Here is a 19155-nt window from a genome sequence, read left to right as displayed (position 1 = left end):
AGTTTCCCCAGATCTTGCCAGCTACTGCACAACACTGGACAGTTGTCCATTAGTTTTTTTCTTGCAGAGTTAGTCATCCTGATTTGAAAATGGAATAGAAGGTGATGGGGTCAGAAACTCAGGATTAGATACATTCATTTGGAACTCTATGCTATGACACAATGGAATGTAGAAATTAAGAGCAGAAGTAGGCAATTCAGCCCTTCAAGCTCACTCTGCCATGATCATCACATGATCATGGTTGATCTTATCTGGTCTCAACTCCATTTTCCTTCCTCCTCCCCATAGCCCCTTATCTCACTTTTCATCAGAAACATATCTATTTCTTTTGTGAATCTGTTGATTCATTCTGCCTCCACTGCATTCTGGGGCAGAGTTTCACAGATTCACAACCCTCTGAGAAAAGTAGTTTCTCCTGATCTCAGATTTGAACCTATTTTCTCTCACTCTATATCCATGCCTTCTTGACTGTCCCACAAAGGGGGAACATCTGTTCAATATCCACCTTATCAATCCATTTGAGCATTTTATGTACCTTCATTACATTCCCCTTCATTCTTCTGAGCTCCAGCAAGTACAAATCCAAACTATTTGACTGCTCCTCGTACGATACCACTTTCATCTCTGGAATCAACCTGGTGAACTCCCTCTGAATTCTCTCCAGTGCCACCACTTCCTCAAGTAAAGAGTCCAAAACTGGACACAATATTCCAAGTGTGGTCTCCCCAATGCCTTACATAATTGTAAAAAGTAATAAGTCACATGACCAGGTTATAATCTAATAGATAGTAGGAACTGCAGATGCTGGAGGATCTGAGATAACAAAGTGTAGAGCTGGATGAACGCAGCAGGCCAAGCAGCATCAGAGGAGCAGGAAAGCTGACATTTCGGGCCTAGACTCTTTCTGAAGAAGGGTCTAGGCCTTAAACGTCAGCTTTCCTGCTCCTCTGATGCTGCTTGGCCTGCTGTGTTCATCCAGCTCTACACCTTGTTATCTCTATAGTCTAATAGGTTTATTTGAAACCACAGGCTTTCAGAGTGCTGTTCCTTCGTCAGGTAAAGTCTTGTCAGAACTTTACCTGACTAAGGGGCTACTCTCTGAAAGCTTGTGATTTCAAATAAACCTGTCACATTATAACCTGGTATGATGTAACTTCTGACTTCGTCCACCCCAGTCCAAAGCCAGCATTTCCACATCATGGCTATTTATATAATTGTAACAACAATACTTCCATAAATCAGTCCTTTTACAATAAATGCTAGGGTTCTATTTGCCTTTCTTATTACATAATGCATTTACATCCCCACTTTCTGCAATTCATTGCCAAAAATGACCATATCCCTCTGTGCTGATGTAATCTGAAATTGTTTCCCATCTAAATAATAATTTGCTTCTTTTTCTAGCCAAAGTGGATGACATTGTACTTATCCACACTAAACTCCATCTGCCAGATTTAAATCCATTCTCCTAGCTTATCCGTATCCATCTGTCTATTCTTTATCTCCTAATCACTACTTTCCCACCTATTTTTGAATCATCATCGAACTTTGCTGTGTTACACTGTCGCTGCTTGAAGATCATTGTTGTAGATTGTAAATAGTTGAGGTCTGCAAACTGAACCCTGCAAGATGCCACTAGTTGTAGCTCTCAACCCAGAGAAAGACCCATTTATCCTGAGCCTCTGCTTTATGTTAGTCAGCCAATCTTCTACCCAAGGCATCATCCACCCTTAACCCCTGGGATATTACTTCTGGATCAGTCCTTTATGTGGCACTTTGTGCTGACACTGGTGAACTGAGCTTTGTCTTTCCAAGTGCTCAGTCATCCCCTCTTTTATGATTGACTCTAGGAACGTTCCCCTACAGAAGTCAAACTAACTGGTCTATAGTTTCCCACATCTTCCCTTTGTTTTGGAATAACGGTGTCACACTAGTATGTTTCCAATACACTGGTACCTTTCCAGAATCTAGTGAATTTTAGAAAATCACATCTAATCTGTCCATAATCACTGTTGCCACCTCCTTTAAAACCCTAGGGTGCAGGCCATCAGGCCTTGAGGACTTATAGGGCAACTAACTATAATTTGCATGTATGTCACTGAGAATTTAATTGAAATTCTCTTGGCATAATTTATGATGAGTGCACAGGGATCGCAGACTTTGAGATCCCACCCACTTAAAGCAGGCTGCACCAAGGTGAAGTCATGTCTACAGGTCAGGCAAATTGAGTTTGTTGGCTCATTCATCTTTGCCTCAAAGTGGGAGCTATTGCCAGCTCTGCAGTGGAAGGATTCAATTTTTTTAAAATTCAGATGATCGATGCTTCGCTTGCTGGGCTAGCATTTATTGCTCAGTCCCCATTGCCCTTGATGAGCTGGCTTTTTGTATGACTGCAGTGCCTTTGATGTAGATAGACCCACAGAGCTGTTAGGAAGGGACTTCCAAAATTTTGACTCAGCAACAGTGAAGGAACCATTATATATTTCCAAGTAAGGATGTTGAGTGGCTTGAAAGGGAATATGCAAGTGGAGGAGTTCCCATGTATCTGCTTCCCTTGTCCTTATAGACGGAAGTAGTTTAGGGTCTGCAAGGTGCTGTCAAAAGGGCATTGGTAAATCTCTGCAGTACATCTTGTAGATGTACACTGTGCAAAATGAGTGAGCTGTTTGTAGTAGTGGGTTCTGTCGCTTTGGGGTCTGACTGTCAACAGAGATGTATAGATGCAATTTGAGAGTAGAATAACGAGAGGAAGGCATGTTCAACTCCAAGAATGCCGTACATGAAATTGAGAGATCAACTGGCATAGGACTTATATAGCCAATCTTCTTTGACCTGCCCTGCCTCTGGAGGAGTGGCAGCACTGGAGAAAGAGAGAGGACCAGACACCAGTGCAATAGGAGCAGAAGGAGCAAGAGGGCCAGCCACTGAGAGTAGTGGACTTGCCTCATCTACCTGCTGTTGTTCAGTCCTAAATATGACTTCAACTATCAATGAAGGCCTGTGTGTATTGGTATGGCATGAGCTGCCAATGGCCATTGCCAATGGCATTTAACAACATCATGACTCTGAATATTCAAAGGATCTCTTTGACTCTTGACTCCACGACTCTTTAAAGGATCCACTGGGTCATGTGTGGCGTTTTACAATAGTGAGCTACTGCCTGGACAGGGAGGTGACTAATGCCACAATCTACATGCACTATCAGGCAATCTCTGATAGCCAAGAGGAGAGGTTCATTTGCTTCAGAGCCATTGCTGCCATTCTCCAGATGCAAGTTGTCATTGGTTTGCACACATGTGGAAATCATGTCTTCTCGTGACCTTCATCAACAGAGAGTCATTCCATTTCATCCAACTGGATTGTGAGTGCCGTAATTGATTTTTTTAGGTGTGTGCCTGGTTACCAGGAAGCTGCCATTGTGTTTACATACTTCATCACTCCCAGGACTGCCTAATGTTGCAGCTGGCCTATACTCCTGAACACCACACTCTTTCAGGAATAGATCCGCAGGAACAGGGATTACACACTGAAAACATGGCTACTCATGCTTGTGAGGAACCCAAAAAACCATTAAACAGGGTTCTGGGCTGCTAAGGATGAGACTCTGCTTCCTAATCCAGACCAGGGGAGCTCTGCACAAAGCCTCAGTCATTGACTCTTGTGTTACTGTGATATGCTCTGCACAGTGTGGAATTGCTGAGGAGAAGGTCTCGTTTCAGGATGACAGAATTGATCACCATTACGCATTCAATGTGGACGATGTGAAGGATGAGGCTGAGCACGTGGAACAGGATGATAAGACATGCAAGAGAGGCGAATGGCAATCTCACTCACATCTGCATCATGCAACCATAATGCCCTTTCAAAGGCTGTGTAGTAAACATTCCCATTTATATTGCCTCTTTCGTCTTGCATTCCAATGCCTAGAAGCCAGATCCTCCATGTGGATTGAGAGGCTGACCAGTTAGGCCTTTCCTATATTGGCATCCCATTGAGGGAGTGAGGCTTTAAAGACATTCGACTAGGCAAAAGAAATTACAAATGGTCAACATCAATAATATATGTCATGAGGATGAGCTGCCTGCTCATGCAGAAACAAATAATCCATGCACTGCCCTTTGCCCCAATGCCCTGTCAAGTCCTGGAAAATTAGGGAGGATGCTGATAATCTATGAAGAGAACTTAGAGCAGCCTAATGTCAAAGGTGTCAAAAAATAGTTAATTTCCAAAGGGGTGAAATTGCCATTTTGGGTAAAGTGTGCCCCCTAGGAATTTTTACATCCTTCATTGATATTCATGTCCTTTTACAATCATCAGATTGTTACAGCACAGAAAAAGTATATTCGACCCATTGTGTCTTTGCTGCCCTCCTAAGGAGCAATGCACATACTGCCACTCTTACAACAATCAACACACTCTCTCCACAGCCCACATGTTTTTCTTCTTCAGATACTTAGGTGAGATAGAAAATGTAGACGAATTTATGGCACCAGAGGAGGGCTTGGGCCACCTTAAATGAACAATGAGCCCAATCTCATTTTCTAGCATGTGGTGAGCAAACTTGGAGGTTACAGGGTTTCAGGTACTTGTCTAAACACCTTTTAAGTTAGCTAGGCTTCCTGCTTCCACTACGCTTACAAGCAGTGATTTCCAAACTCCTATCATCATTTAAGTGAAAAATAACTTTATTCTCATCTTTCCTCTAATTCATCTTCCAGTCTCTTTAAATCTATGTGCCCTAGTCACTGACCCCTCTGCTAAGGGAAATGGATCTTTCCCATCCTCTCCATTCAGCCCCTCACTAGCTTGTACACCTAAACCAAATCCCCCCCGGTCTCTTATGGTACAAGAAAAACAATCCAAGTCAAGCTAATCTTTCCTCATTGCTACAATTTTCCCATTCTGGTAATACCCTTGCACATATCTTTCATACTATCCCCCTAAAATTTTTTTCTGTAATGAGGTGACAAAAATCAGACACAGTACTCAGATTGCATTCTCACCAGTGTTTCACACAGCTTCAGTGTTACCCCTTTTGTTCAATACCTTGGAAAATAAAGGAAAATATTGCACATAGAGTCATTCAGCGTGGAAACAGACCCTTCAGTCCTACTAGTCCATGTCAATCATAATAATAAACAAAACAAAGCTTTCTCAACTATCCTATCAACCTATCCTGCCACCTTTAGGATATGTAGACAGATGCTCCAAGGTCATTTACTTCTGCTGCATCTCAGTATCCTCTCATTTAGTGTGTCTTTTGTTTCACCCTTGTTAAGGGCCATTACAGAAATCATATCTGTTCTTAACAGGCATGAGTCTGCTTGACGTTTTAGACAGCATGTTCACTAAAATGCTGTGCTCCAACAGAGTGTTCCTAGACATGAACCAAATTTAGTTTACATATATAGAAAACAGACAAATTACCTACCTATAATACTCCTCAGTGAAAACTCAGGAGATGCAAACTTGTGAGCGACCTGCCATTTTGCTTCCTCCGACCCTCTCGATATATTCTCTCATTGTCTCCAGTGTAGTGGGTTGACAGATAAATAGGAGTAGATAACAAGTGGTGTGAAAGCATAGAATAAGGGCTTGGTTTGTTCTCTCAACACTCAGCAATGTGAAAGCACCTGAATGCAGTTGTTTTCTTTTTTCCTAGGGTTAAAATTTGCAATGTGTCTTGGCAAAGTTATGTTCTTGATTTATGTTAATGACTGCTCTTGCTCATACTGGTGCCAAAATAAATTTATTAACTTTTTGTTCATCAAGGTAGGGGATGTTAGTGCTGAAACTTCTGTCATTGCAGGCCTATGTCAACATCAAGCACTCCTGATAAGTTGGAGGACAGGAGGATAAAGACCAGCCTGTTGGACAAGATTCTGAAAGATTGAATTTATAAGAAAGAAAAACAGAAATTGCCGGAAAAACTCAGCAGATCTGGTAGAATCTGTGCAGAGAAATCAGAGTTAACATTTCAGCTCAGGTGACCTTTCCTCAGAACTGCCCAAGTAGGTCCCCTACATATAAAGGAGGACAAGTTCAACTTGGCCACTTACCGCCCCATCAGTCTATTCTTGATCATCAGTAGAGTGATGGAAGGTGACATTAACAGTGCTGTCAAGCAGAACCTGTTCAGAAATAACCTGCTTAGTGACACCCAGTTTGGGTTCCATCAGGGCTACTCAGCTCCTGATCTCATTACAGCCTTGGTTCAAACACGGACAAGAGAGCTGAATTCCAGAGGTGAGATGAAAGTCACAGTCCTTGATATCAAGGCTGTATTTGACAGAATGTGGCATCAAAGAGCCTTAGCAAAACTGGAATTAATGGGTATTGGGCAAACTCTTCAGTGGTTGGAGTCATACCTGACACATAGGAAGATGGCTGTGGTTATTGGACATCAATCATCTCAGCTCCAGGACATCTTTGCGTGAGTCGCTCAGGGTAGTATCCCTGGCCCAACCATCTTCAGCTGCTTCATCAATGATTTTCCCTCCATCAGAAGATCAGAAATGGAGATGTTTGCCGATGATTGCACAATGTTCAGCATCATTCATGATTCCTCAGGTACTGAAGCAGTCCATGTTCAAATGCAACAAGGTCTGGACAATATCCAGGCTTGGACTGACAAGCAGCAAATGACATTCATGCCACACAAATGCCAGGCTATGACCATCATGAATAAGATACAATTTAACCACTGCCACTTGGCATTCAACGGTGTTATACTATCAACATTCTTTGAGAATGTTGAGAAACTCAACTGGACTTACCACACAAACAGAATGTCTACAACAGCAGGCCAGAAGGTGGGAATACCGTGGCAAGTAACTTACCTTCTAACTCCCCAAAGCCTGTCCACAAGACACAAGTCAGAAGTGTGATGGAATATGCCCCACTTGCCTGGATGAGTGCAGCCCCAAAAACACTCAAGATGCTTAATGCCATCCAGGACAAAGCAGCTTGCTGGATTGGCATTACATCCACAAGCATCAACTCTCTCCACCACCGACACTCAGTAGCAGCAGTGTGCTATCTACAAGATTCACTGCAGGAATTCACCAGCGATCCTCTGACAGCACCTTCCAACCCCACGACCACTTCCATCTAGAAGGACAAGGGCAGCAGATATTTGGCTACATCACCACCTCTAATTTCACCTCCAAGTCCCACACCATCCTGACCTGGAAATATGTTGCCATTCCTCCACTGTCGCTGGGTCAGTATGCTGGAATTTCCTCTCTAAAGGCATTGTGGGTCAACCCATAGCAGGTGGACTGCAGCAATTCAAGAAGGCAGTTCATCACCACCTTCTTAAGGGCAACTAGGCGCAGACAATAAATGCTGGCCAGCCAATGATGCCCACGTCACACGAATGAATTTAAAAAAGAACTCCCAAACTCCTCAGCACTCACTCGACCTGAAACGTCGACAGTGATTTCTCTCCACAGATGCTGCCAGACCTGTTAAACTTGTCCAGCAATTTATGTTTTTGTTCCTGATTTGCAGCATCCACAGTTCGTTCAGTTTTGGTTGAATTTATAAGTCGGTTTGTTATTAATTTGAATAACCACAGTTGGGATGAAATTTCTTTTGCCCTTTACTGAAGGTATGCTTCACATGTCAGTTTTGGTATTACCAAAGAGAACGTAAACATTTCCTGAGATGCTTCTTTGTTTTTGACTGAGAATAAATTCATGACAAAATAAGTTCAAATTCAACTCTACCATTTCCTGAGACAGTTATTTCAAGCTACAAACATCTGAAAATTAAAATCTAATTGCCATTAGCAAACCTGAAATAATATTGTCTATTAAACTACCCATAACATAAAACCACATCAGTCTTATTATTACAATTCTTACAGTGATCAATAACTATCAAAGATATTTTACAATCTAGTGACTGATTCTTGCAGAATTACTGTGATCTCTTAGAAAAACCTGCAACCAATCATACAATGACTGCCTATGAACTTCTCACTTCCTAAAGCCTGTCCCCATGGCAACATGAATCAAATAAATCTGTATAGTGCTGTATTGTTTTATAGCACAGAAAGAGGCCGTTGGGCCCATTGTGTCCACACCACTCATCAAGCACCTATCCAATCTGGTCCCATTTTCCAGCAATAAAAAAGAACAGCAGATGCTGGAAATCTGAAACAAAAACAGAAATTACTGGAGAAAGATAGTAAGTCCAGCAGTATCTGTGGAAAGAAAGCAGAGGCAATGTTTCCGATCCAGAGACTCTGTTCTGAAGGATCGGAAACTATGGCTCTGCTTTCTCCCCGCAAATGCTGCCAAACCTGCTGAGTTTCTCAAGAGGTTTCTATTTTGTTTGATTTTCCAGCACTTGGCCTGCAATCATGTTTATTACATCTTTTCAAGTGAACTTCTAAATATTTCTTAAACGTTGTGATTGTTCCCATGGCTACCATCCTTTCAGGGAGTGAATTCCAAATGCCTACACACTCTGGGCAAAAATATTCTTCCCAAAATCCCTATTTAACCTCACTTTAACTTAAGTTTATGCCCTAGATTATTGATCCCTGTGTTAAGGGGAAAAGTGTTTTTTCCCTTCTTATCCTAGCTATACCACTGAAAAGAACTCCTTCTTGAAAATATTTAATGTCTTGGCCTCAACTGCTTTCTGTGGCTGAAAATTCCATAGGGTCTCCAGTCTCTGGTTGAAGAAATTAGCCCAGTTCTCAGTCCTAAAAGTCATACCCTGTCAAAAAAATGGCCCATTTATTCATACCATTTGTTTCATGTCTGCCAAACAGCTTTCTCTACCCATGTCAGTACGCTACCCCCAAATCCCATGTACTTTAGTTTTACATGCTAATCTCTCATGTGGGACCCTATCAAAAGCCTTCTGACAATCTAAATAAACCACAGCCACTGGCTCTCCCTTGTCAAGTCTCCTAGTTACATCCTTGAAAAATTATAGTAGATCGGTCAAACATGATTTCCCTTTTGTAAAACCATGCTGACTTGTCCAATCCTGTCACTGTTTTCTAAGTGTTTTTTTAAAATATCTTTTATAATGGATCTAAATTTTTTCCTACTATGGATTTCAGACTAACTGATTTGTAATTCTTTGATTTCTCACCAACTCTTATTTCAAATAATGGGTTTATATTAGCTATCCTCCAATCCATAGGAACTGTTCCAGAGTCTATGGAATCTTGAAAGGTGGCCTCAAATGTATCCATTACTTTTAGGGCCACTTCCTTAAGTACTCTGGAATATAGATTATCAGGTCCAGGGGATTTATTGGCATCCCATCAATTTCTCCAACACGAAAAAAATCAAAAGAAGCAGAAGCAGGAGTAAGCAATTCAGGCCCTCTAGTCCACTTTACCATTTAGGACAATTCTAGCTGATCCTCATCTCAGCTTAAACTCTTGCCCATTCCCTGTAATCCTTTTACACCCTTTCCCCACGAATGGTCATTGCCGTTTCTTCTTATCTCTCACTGGACTACGTGCTCTGCAACATTTCTGTGACATTATTTGTGTCCTCTTTTGCGAAGACAGAACCAAAATATGTATTTAGGTGGTCTGCCATCTCTTTGTTCCCAAGTATAACATTACCTGTTTCTCATTGTAAGGTACCTACATTTCTCTTCGCAAATTGCAAATCTATAAAAACTTTTACATTTAGTATGTATGTTCGCCGCAAGGTTACTCTCGTACCCTATTTTCCCACTCTTAATTAATGCCTTTGTCTTCCTCTTCTGAAATTTAAACTACTCCCAGTCCTCATGTCTGCTGCATTTTTTGGTCAGTTTGCATCCCTCTTAAATCTCATGCTAACTCTAACATTTTTTCTATATTCATTTGGGGGACATGGGTGTTGCTGGTAGGCATTTATTGCCCATTCCTAGTTTCCCTTGCAAAGGTGCTGATAAGCTACCTCTTGAACTGCTGCAGTCCATGCATTGTGGATTGATCCATAGTGCCCTCACGGAGGGAATCCTAAGATTTTGACACAGTGACAGTAAAGGAAGTGATATTGTTCTCAGTCAGAATGGTGAGTGGCTTAGAGAAAAATTGGTTGTTGGTAGTGTTTCCATGCATCTGCTGCCCTTGGCCTTCTAGATGGAAGTTGTCATAGGTTTGGAAGATGCTGTTTGAGCATCTTTGGTGAGTTTCTGTAGAGCATCTTGTAGACAGTACACACTGCTGCTATTGAGTGTCTGTGGCAGAGGGTCTGGATGCTGGTGGATGTGGTTCCAATCAAGCAGGCTGCATTGTCCTGGATGGCATTAAGATTCTGTGGTGTTGTTGGAATTGTGCTCATCATACTAAAATTAAAAAAAACAAGGTACTGCTGATTTTGGAAATGATGAACATCAACAAAAATTTCAAGATCTTTGTATCCTCTTTAGCCATAGACAAGGCCCCAGGAGAATTAAGAATAGCCCTTATTGTTCCTTTTGATTGAGAAGGGCAACAGGGATAGTCCAGGAAATTATAGGCCATTAAATCTTATATCGGTAAAAGGGAAATTATTGGAGAAGATTCATAGGGAGAAGATTTACTTGAATTTGGAAAAGAGTGGACTTTTTGGGATGATGATCCTTTTTATCCTCACAGTGTCCCTGGGAACTGCAGCAGACAATGCAACGTCTGTGAGTGAGGATCCTCTTCATCCTCACAGTGTGACCCCAGTGAACTGCAGCAGACAGTGCAGTGTCTGTGTGTGTGAGCATCCCCTTCATCCTCACAGTGTGGCTTTGTGCAGGTGAGGGCTTGTCTCACAACTTTGATTGAGTATTTTTGAGAAAGTGAGGAAGATGACTGATGAGGCTAGGGTAGTGGATATTGTCCACATGGACTTTACCAAAGGATTTGATAAAGTCCTCATGATAGGCTGTTCCAGAACATTAAGCCATTTGGGCTCCTTGGCCGGTTGGTAAATTGGTTATAAATTTGGCTTGCTCATAGAAGACAAAGGGTAATTGTGGAGAGGTGGTTTCCTGACTGGAAGGCTGAAATCAGTGATAGGCCCTCTGTTGTTTGTAATTTATATAAATGATTTGGAAGAAAAATGGATGTGGTCTAATTGATAAGTTTGTAGACAATACAAAAATTGGTGCAGTTACACATAGCGATTAAGGTTGTAAAAGGATGTAGCCAGATACAGATCAGTTTGACAGTTGGGCTGAGAAATGGCACATCCAGTTCAATCCATACATGTGAGATGATGCAATTTTGGAGGTCAAATTCAAGAGTAAAATATACAGTAAGTGACACAATCTGAGAAGAATTGATGTACAAAGTATTCTTGAGGTGCAAGTCCATAGTCCATTCCTCAAAGTGGCAACACATGTGGATAAGGTGGTCAAGATGCCATATGGCATACTTCATGAGTCAAGTCATTGAGTTTAAAAGTTGGCAAGTCATGTGCAGCTGCATAAAACTTCAGTTAGGCTACATTTGGGGTGTTCTGTGGAGTTCTGGTCACAATACTATAGGAAGGATGTGGAGATTTTGGAGACGATGCAAAAGAGTTTTATCAGGATTTTGCCTGGATAAGAGTGTATTAGCTGTAATATGGGGTTGGACAAAATTGAATTATTTTTGCTGGAGTGTCAATGGTAATGGGGCAACTTGATAGAAGTATATGAAATGGTGAGAGGTGTGGTTAGGATGGACAGATGGAATCTCTTTCTCAGGGTGGAACTGTCAAATACTAAGGGGCATAGGTTTAAGGTGAGGTGGGAATGTTTCTTGATGTAGAGGCTGGTGAGTGCCTGCAATGCCTTCCCAGGTTAGGAAGTAGACACAGATATGATAGCAACATTAATGAGACATATGGACCGACACACAAAGAGGCAGAGAACAGAAGAATACAGACCATGCAGACAAGCAGATGGGAACTGGTTATAATGGTTGACAAAGGTATGGTGGGCAGAAGGACCTGATCCTGTTCTACACTTGTCCAAATTCCTTGTTCATGCGACACACTGAGATTGAAAGACACACACACACACACACACAAGCACATATGTATTGCATAGTCTCCTCCAGCCTCTTGTGACACAAAATGAGGATGATGAAGATCCTCAGACACTTGTGCACACAAACACACTGCACAGTTTCTTCCAACTCCCTGTGACAAACTGTGAGGAGCCAATTGATCCTCAGACACACAGGGTACAATCATTTGCAGTTCCTTGTGACACACTTTGTGGATGAAAAGAATCCTCAGACACACATTACCGAATCACCTCTAGCTCTATCTGAGAAACACTGCGGATAAAGGGGATACTCAGACAAACAAACATTGCGCTGTCTGCTGCAGTTCCCGGGCACACACTGAAGATGAAGGGGATCCTCACACACACACAGACATCGCACTGTCTGCTGCAGTTCACTGGGGACACACCGTGAGGATGAAGGGGATGCTCACTCACACACAGACATTGCACTGTTTGCTGCAGTTCACTGGGGACACACTGTGAGGATGAAGGGGATGCTCACACACACAGACATTGCACTGTCCGCTGCAGTTCACTGGGGACACACCGTGAGGATGAAGGGGATGCTCACACACACACAGACATTGCACTGTCCGCTGCAGTTCACTGGGGACACACCGTGAGGATGAAGGGGATGCTCACTCACACACAGACATTGCACTGTCCGCTGCAGTTCACTGGGGACACACTGTGAGGATGAAGGGGATGCTCACTCACACACACACATTGCACTGTCCGCTGCAGTTCACTGGGGACACACTGTGAGGATGAAGGGGATGCTCACTCACACACACACATTGCACTGTCCGCTGCAGTTCACTGGGGACACACTGTGAGGATGAAGGGGATGCTCACTCACACACACACATTGCACTGTCCGCTGCAGTTCCCACGGTCACACTGTGAGGATGAAGGGGATCGTCAGATTCTGCGCAGTCTCCTAAAGTAGTGGTGTACGCATGCGCCGGCTCTGCAGTGATGGCCGCCCCAATCTCCAGATTGTGGAGTTGGGCGTTTTGTATCGTCACTGGCATCGTCTGTACTGTCATTGAAAACAGTGCCTGTACCAGATGTAAACACAGAGTCCCCGACCGGAGAGAGGTGAGTGAGAACTCCTGGAAAATAATCTGAACTCACTACAAAATGCAGCTGGGAGCGGCTCAGACAGAAACCGCAGAGAGAGAGAGAAAGAGAGACTGGAGCAGAGGCACAGAGAGAGAGAACATAGAACATAACAGCACAGTACAGTACAGGCCCTTCGGCCCTCGATGTTGTGCCGACCTGTCATACCGATCTCAAGCCCATCTAACCTACACTATTCCATGTACGTCCATATGTTTGTCCAATGACGACTTAAATGTACCTAAAGAGACTGGAGCAGAGACACAGGGAGAGAGACTGGAGCAGACACACACACACACACACACACACAGAGACTGGAGCAGAAACAGAGAGAGAGAGAGACTGGAGCAGAGACACAGAGGGAGAGACGAGCAGAGACAGACACACACACACACACCCTTGACCCTCTGACCCTGCACCAACATACTCTGTCTGGTTGCTCTTGTGACTGGTTCCGCCACCACCTCTGGCCTGCATTTCAGGCACTCACCACCCTTTAAGTGAAAAACTTGTCTTGCACATCTTTTTCAAACTACAGCCCCTCACCCACCCTGCTCCTTGATCCTGTGTCCCCTGCCCCAATACTCTATTGGTCTTGCAGCAGAAACAGAGGAACTCAGCAGGCGAATGAGACTCAGAATTCTTCCACAAACGCCAACATTTTAGCACAAGCCCAACGAGACAACCAGCGAACCGGGACAGTCTGCAGGGAGATCAGCAATGCAGCAACCAAAGAAGAAAGAGTTGACTTGGACCCCTCTGAAATGCCATTGCCCTAAGCTTGACCAAGATGATCAAGCCATCAGGCGATGTGTCAATGTCAGATTCATCAGCCGAACTGGCAACTTAGCCTGGACCATCACCCAAGGCTCTCAAGGCCAACCGCAACATCGTACTCAAACCAGCAAACAAAGGAGGAGCCATCGTCATACAGAATAAAACGGACTACTGCAAAGAAGCATACTGACAACTGAACAACCAGGAACACTGAAGACAGTTACGTGCTGATCCAACCAAAGAACATACCTGTCAACTGAGTAGACTGATCAGGACTTTTGATCCAGACCTCCACAGTATCCTATGTGTTCTTATGCCATGTACATCCTGCCTTCCAAAGATATACAAAGTCAACACAGCTGGACGTCTCAATGGGACTCTGTGTGGGAAATTCTCTGGCTATGTTGAGGGCATCTTGAAACCCATTTTACAAGGAACTCCCAGTTTCTGTTGTGACACTACAGACTTCTTAGAGAAACTCAGCACCCACGGACTTGTCAAACCAGGAACATTCCTTGTCACAATGGATGTTTTGGGACTCTACACCAAAATTCCCCCATGACAGCCACAGTACTCAAGCCAACAACTGCCAATTTCCAGATGTCATTGTACAACTCTTCCGCTTCATCTTCAATCACAACATCTTCACCTTTGACAACAAGCTTTTTATCCACACACACAGAAAAGCCATGGGGACCACATTTACATCCCAACATTTTCATCCACAAGTTTGAGTAAGACTTCTTTGCTACACAGGACCTTTGACCAACACTATACACCACATACGTTGACAACATTTTCTCCCTTTGGATTCATGGTGGGGAATCACATATGACTACATGATGATATCAATGAATTTCATCCCACCATCAGACTTAGGATGGATTCTTCAGAATCTTCACAATCAGTCTCATTCTTGGACAGTCACATTTCTATCTACAACTGACACCGCAGTACTTCACTCTACTGCAAGTCTACAGGCAACTTCACGATGCTGCACTTCTCCAGCTTCCACCCTAAACATGTTACAGAAGCCATCCCCTACAAACAAGCCCTGCATATACACAGGATCGGCTCGGATGAGGAGAAATGCAATGGATGCTGACAAATGCTGAAAAACACCCTCATAAGAACAGGAGGTGATGCTCACTTTTTTGATTGACAGTTCTGACGTGCCATAGCGCAAAACCGCAGGGATTGCCGCGAAGACAGACATGGGATGTGACAGATAAGAGTGCCCTTCATTGTCTGGTACTTCTCCGGAGTGGAGAAACTATGCCCTGTTCTTTGCAGCCTAAAACCTGTCATCAATGACAATGAACATCTCACCAAGGCCATCCCTACACCTCCATCTCTCGCCTTCAAGTAGTCACCTAACCTCAAACAGACCATCGTTTGTAACAAGCTCCCAGTCTTCAGGAGAACAGCGACCACAACACCATGCAACTATGCCATGGCAACCTCAGCAAGACATGTCAGATCATTGGCATGGATACTACCATTACATGTGGAGCACCACTCACCACGTATGTGGTACATACATGTGATTCATCCAATTTTGTCTACCTCATATGCTATAGAAATTAATGCCTCAAGGCATGGTATACCAGCGAGACCATGCAGAAGCTATGACAGCAGATGGTTGTCGTAGACGGTCACAGTGCCACAATTGACAAGCAGCAGTGTCTCCTCCCAGCCAGGGAACACTTCAGCAGTCAAGGTCATACGGCCTTGGATTGTTGGGTAAGCGTACTCCAGGGCGGCCTTTGAGATACACAACAATGCAGAATCGCCAAGCTGAAACTGATAGCCAAATTCTGTACCCATGAGGACCGCCTCAACCATAATCTTGGTTTCTTGTTGTGCTACATGTCATCCCACCATACTCTTCTGTATAAAATCATCCTTACTGCTCTGTTTTGATACCATCACCTTGATAACTTGCTATTATCTATATACCCTAATTAGTTTGTACTGTTTTGAATTGCTTGTTACTTTGGTTAGACCCTCATCATGTGACTCTTATCTATTATTCCAGCTATTTGATTTGTCTCCAGCACCATCTTATTTTTGACTGTTGTAATTATCTCTGCCTCAATTAATCAGATCATTGTTCATCCCTTCACTTGTTATTCACCATTTGACACTTTTGATCACTTACAAGGGCTTGTTATTCAGCCTGTCGACACCACACTCACGCTATTTGTACTTCTTTTTTGACACTTTTAATTACCTGGAATTATCTTGCCATTGTTTCTGCCTATAAATTCTGTGCCTGTGTGCTTCCTTCCTCTTCACCTGATGGAGGAGCAGTGCTCAAGAAGCTTGTGATTTCAGATAAACCTGTTGGACTGTAACCTGGTGTTATGTAACTTCTGGCTGTCCCCCAAGTAAGTGACCCTCCGTCCCCACCCCGGGGGCGGAAAGCCTCATGCTTTCCTCTCTATCCACGCTGTTCACAATCTTAAATTTCAACTAGGTCATCCCACAACCTCCTGTGTTCCAGTGAAAACAAACTCAGTCTATCCAATCTCTCTTCATTGCTAAAACCAGGCAAAATCCTGTCTCCAATCCATGTCCTTTTGATAGTGTGGTGAGCAGAACTATATGCAATATTCCAAGTGTGGCTTAACTAGACCTCTGTAAAACTGCAGCATAACTTGCCTATTCTTGCACCAGTGCCCTTTCCAATGAAGGCAAGCATGACATGAGCCTTTTTATTTTAAACTACCTGATATTTTCACTCAATTCCTGTTTCAGCTATTTGTCATCCTTCCATTGGGTTAACAGAACCCAAGTTCTGCAAATGTTTGTTTTAAAGGGCACAAGGCATATCCAATGAGGTCATAGCATCATGAACGGATGAATTGCAGCCTCACTTACATCTCCATATCAAAACTGTTGCTCCCCACTAAATGCAATCCCATCTCAATTTTTTAAGTTTGAGAAATTTCAGTGTAAATCTTTCGAAGAAGTAAAATGTTTCAAATCAATTTCCAATCTAATTGTCTGCTCTTTTTCTTTGAGGCAATTTTAGCATGTCATGGCATTTACCAAGAATTTCAGTAACATTGTATTTTGTTGATCTAATGAATGAAAAGTGATAGAATCCATAAGGGAAAGAAATACTCTAGAAATGGACGAACGGGACTCGGTACAGGACTTGTATCCCACTTTCTAGCTTACTGTGTCTCCTTATTTAAGGAAAATAGTCCTTAGTTTTGAAGCATCTTTCCACTGGTTAAATGTTGGTGAAAAAAATTGTCTATGGATTGCATGTATTTGAAATATTTTATGTTAAAGTGACAGTTTGCACATTTTTATAGAATACCCTGAAGGGTATGAGCTGATTCAATCAGCTATTAAATGGAAATTTATCATACATGAAGTTACGTGTATAGAGCTGATACTTCTACCTATTAAAGTTTATATGTTATATTTTAAACATTGCTATCTTTACCATTTTAGGTGATTTATCAAGTATACTTAGAACCAAGTCGAATTACCAGAAGGAGTATTGATCAGCATCTAAGAATAAAAATTGTGTATGATTTAAGTATTGAATAGTAAGTATTATAATTTATCATCTAGACAGCCATTTACTGGAAACTTTACTGACTTTAACTTTTAAAGTTGATATCTTTTTTATAATTCTTATATTCTAGTTTACCCATGGACAAAAAACATTTAGTTAAGGTATGTAAAAAAATTCATGCATTCTTCAATATATAACTGTAAAAGTATATTTCAATAGTAAATTGTAATGTACGGGAAATCCATTATTTGGCATTGTTGTTTGTATGAGGCAAAATGAAATCCAAATGTACCTCATACAGATTGAAAATAACACCAAATGTGAGAACAATTACACTTAACCTTATATCATAAGGAAATGTAGTGTTAACATTTTAAGTCTTTATGGTTCTTTGCTAAAACTCAGTTACATTATTAGTACCTCTTGTCTCCCCCAATGAGTGCTGTGTGTTCCTAGCATATTCTAATCTTGACTAAGGTGTGGTAAAGCTAATGTTATGTCTCAGCAAAGCTGCAGAATAAGACAGAGATGAATTTTTGGGCCTATTTTTCAGCATCAATCAGTTGTTGATGTTTTGATGTTATTATATTATTCAGGGTTACTACTAGCCAATTTGGATGAAATGTTGTGACTCTACAATGAATGTCACATCAAGTCAACTTGATGCAGGAAAATGCCAAACATTTGATCAATCAAAATGAATGAAAAATAATAATCAGATTATTAAATTAAAAAAATTTGTTTTACAAACCTATTCAAGGTTAAAAATCATTAATTGTATTTATAAAACTAGCTTTAGAGAGTTTGGTGGTGTAGCTCTTTATTCAGTCCTGAGAGATTTTAGTGGTTAAGATTAAAATGTACCTAAACCAATGTTGGAATAAAAATTGAATTTTGTTTAACCATTTAATAGAGTACGTACATGTCAAGTATAAAAGGAGATAATATTATTCACCTTGAAGCAATATTCTCTTTTTGATGGTTCATTTACACTTCAGTATTCATTAAAGATTGATACCATTGAAATTCAGTGCAATGAAGGCAATTCGTTAGAAGTGTAAGATTTTGGGATTTAGGACCACAGTCGCCTAATATAGGCAATAGACCATCCATAAGCAGAAGCAGCATTTTAGATGAGGTGCATTGGTTAATTAGGCAGGTAAAGTATATTCCAGGTAATTCACTGATACCAGTATCCAAGCAAAGAGTTGCCACAAAGTGCATCAGTTTTATTAAATTTGTGAAAACCGAAACCAATTATCTTGTCGATGCGCTAGGGGACTCCTCTATTGAACTACCATGCATCTGAGGAAGACAGCTGCAGGGTGAGTGCTCCAGTTGATGAGGGCAAACTACCCCAACTCTGTGTTGATATGACCTGTTTTAAAGACACGGCAGTTTCTTTGTCGATTAACCATGTGAATCTTTCCAACCAGTGGACATGGGACAGCTACTCATCGTGTCATAATAATTTCTGCTTCTTTGCCTGCCTCCGATTCAGCTTACAGTACAGAAGAGCAGACTATTCTGTTTTCCTAAACACCACAAATGACTACAAATCAATTACTCAACATTAGAATAATAATCACCTTCTTGTCCATCCATTCCCTAGATCAGCTTAGATTTTCCTGGCCATGAGAGACCTGGTATTCATTATAACATTTATCTGTAACTTGCCTTTTGCCCTTGTTTGTTAGAGAGAGTTTATGTTTGGACACAGCGAGAGACAG

At 41.9% G+C, this 19155-nt stretch overlaps 1 protein-coding gene across 2 annotated transcripts in view; it reads left to right on the top strand.

Moving 5' to 3' along the window:
- The first annotated feature begins 12954 nt into the window (after positions 1–12954).
- The window catches only part of lmln (leishmanolysin-like (metallopeptidase M8 family)), a 56574-nt gene continuing 50373 nt past the window's right edge, over positions 12955–19155 (top strand). Inside the window, exons 1-3 of one of the 2 annotated variants that reach the window (XM_048534054.2) lie at positions 12955–13092; positions 17359–17456; positions 17556–17586. In XM_048534054.2, coding sequence (XP_048390011.1) covers positions 12970–13092; positions 17359–17456; positions 17556–17586 — 252 coding nt within the window. In that variant the 5' untranslated portion in view covers positions 12955–12969. Of the gene's footprint in view, positions 13093–13411; positions 15634–17358; positions 17457–17555; positions 17587–19155 lie in introns of those variants that run through there. The other variant, XM_048534055.2, reaches the window with a different exon arrangement.

Source organism: Stegostoma tigrinum, chromosome 7, assembly GCF_030684315.1.
Source record: "Stegostoma tigrinum isolate sSteTig4 chromosome 7, sSteTig4.hap1, whole genome shotgun sequence".
NCBI lineage: Eukaryota > Metazoa > Chordata > Chondrichthyes > Orectolobiformes > Stegostomatidae > Stegostoma > Stegostoma tigrinum.
Note: the sequence above shows the minus strand (reverse complement) of the source record. Positions and strands in the feature narration are given on the sequence as shown.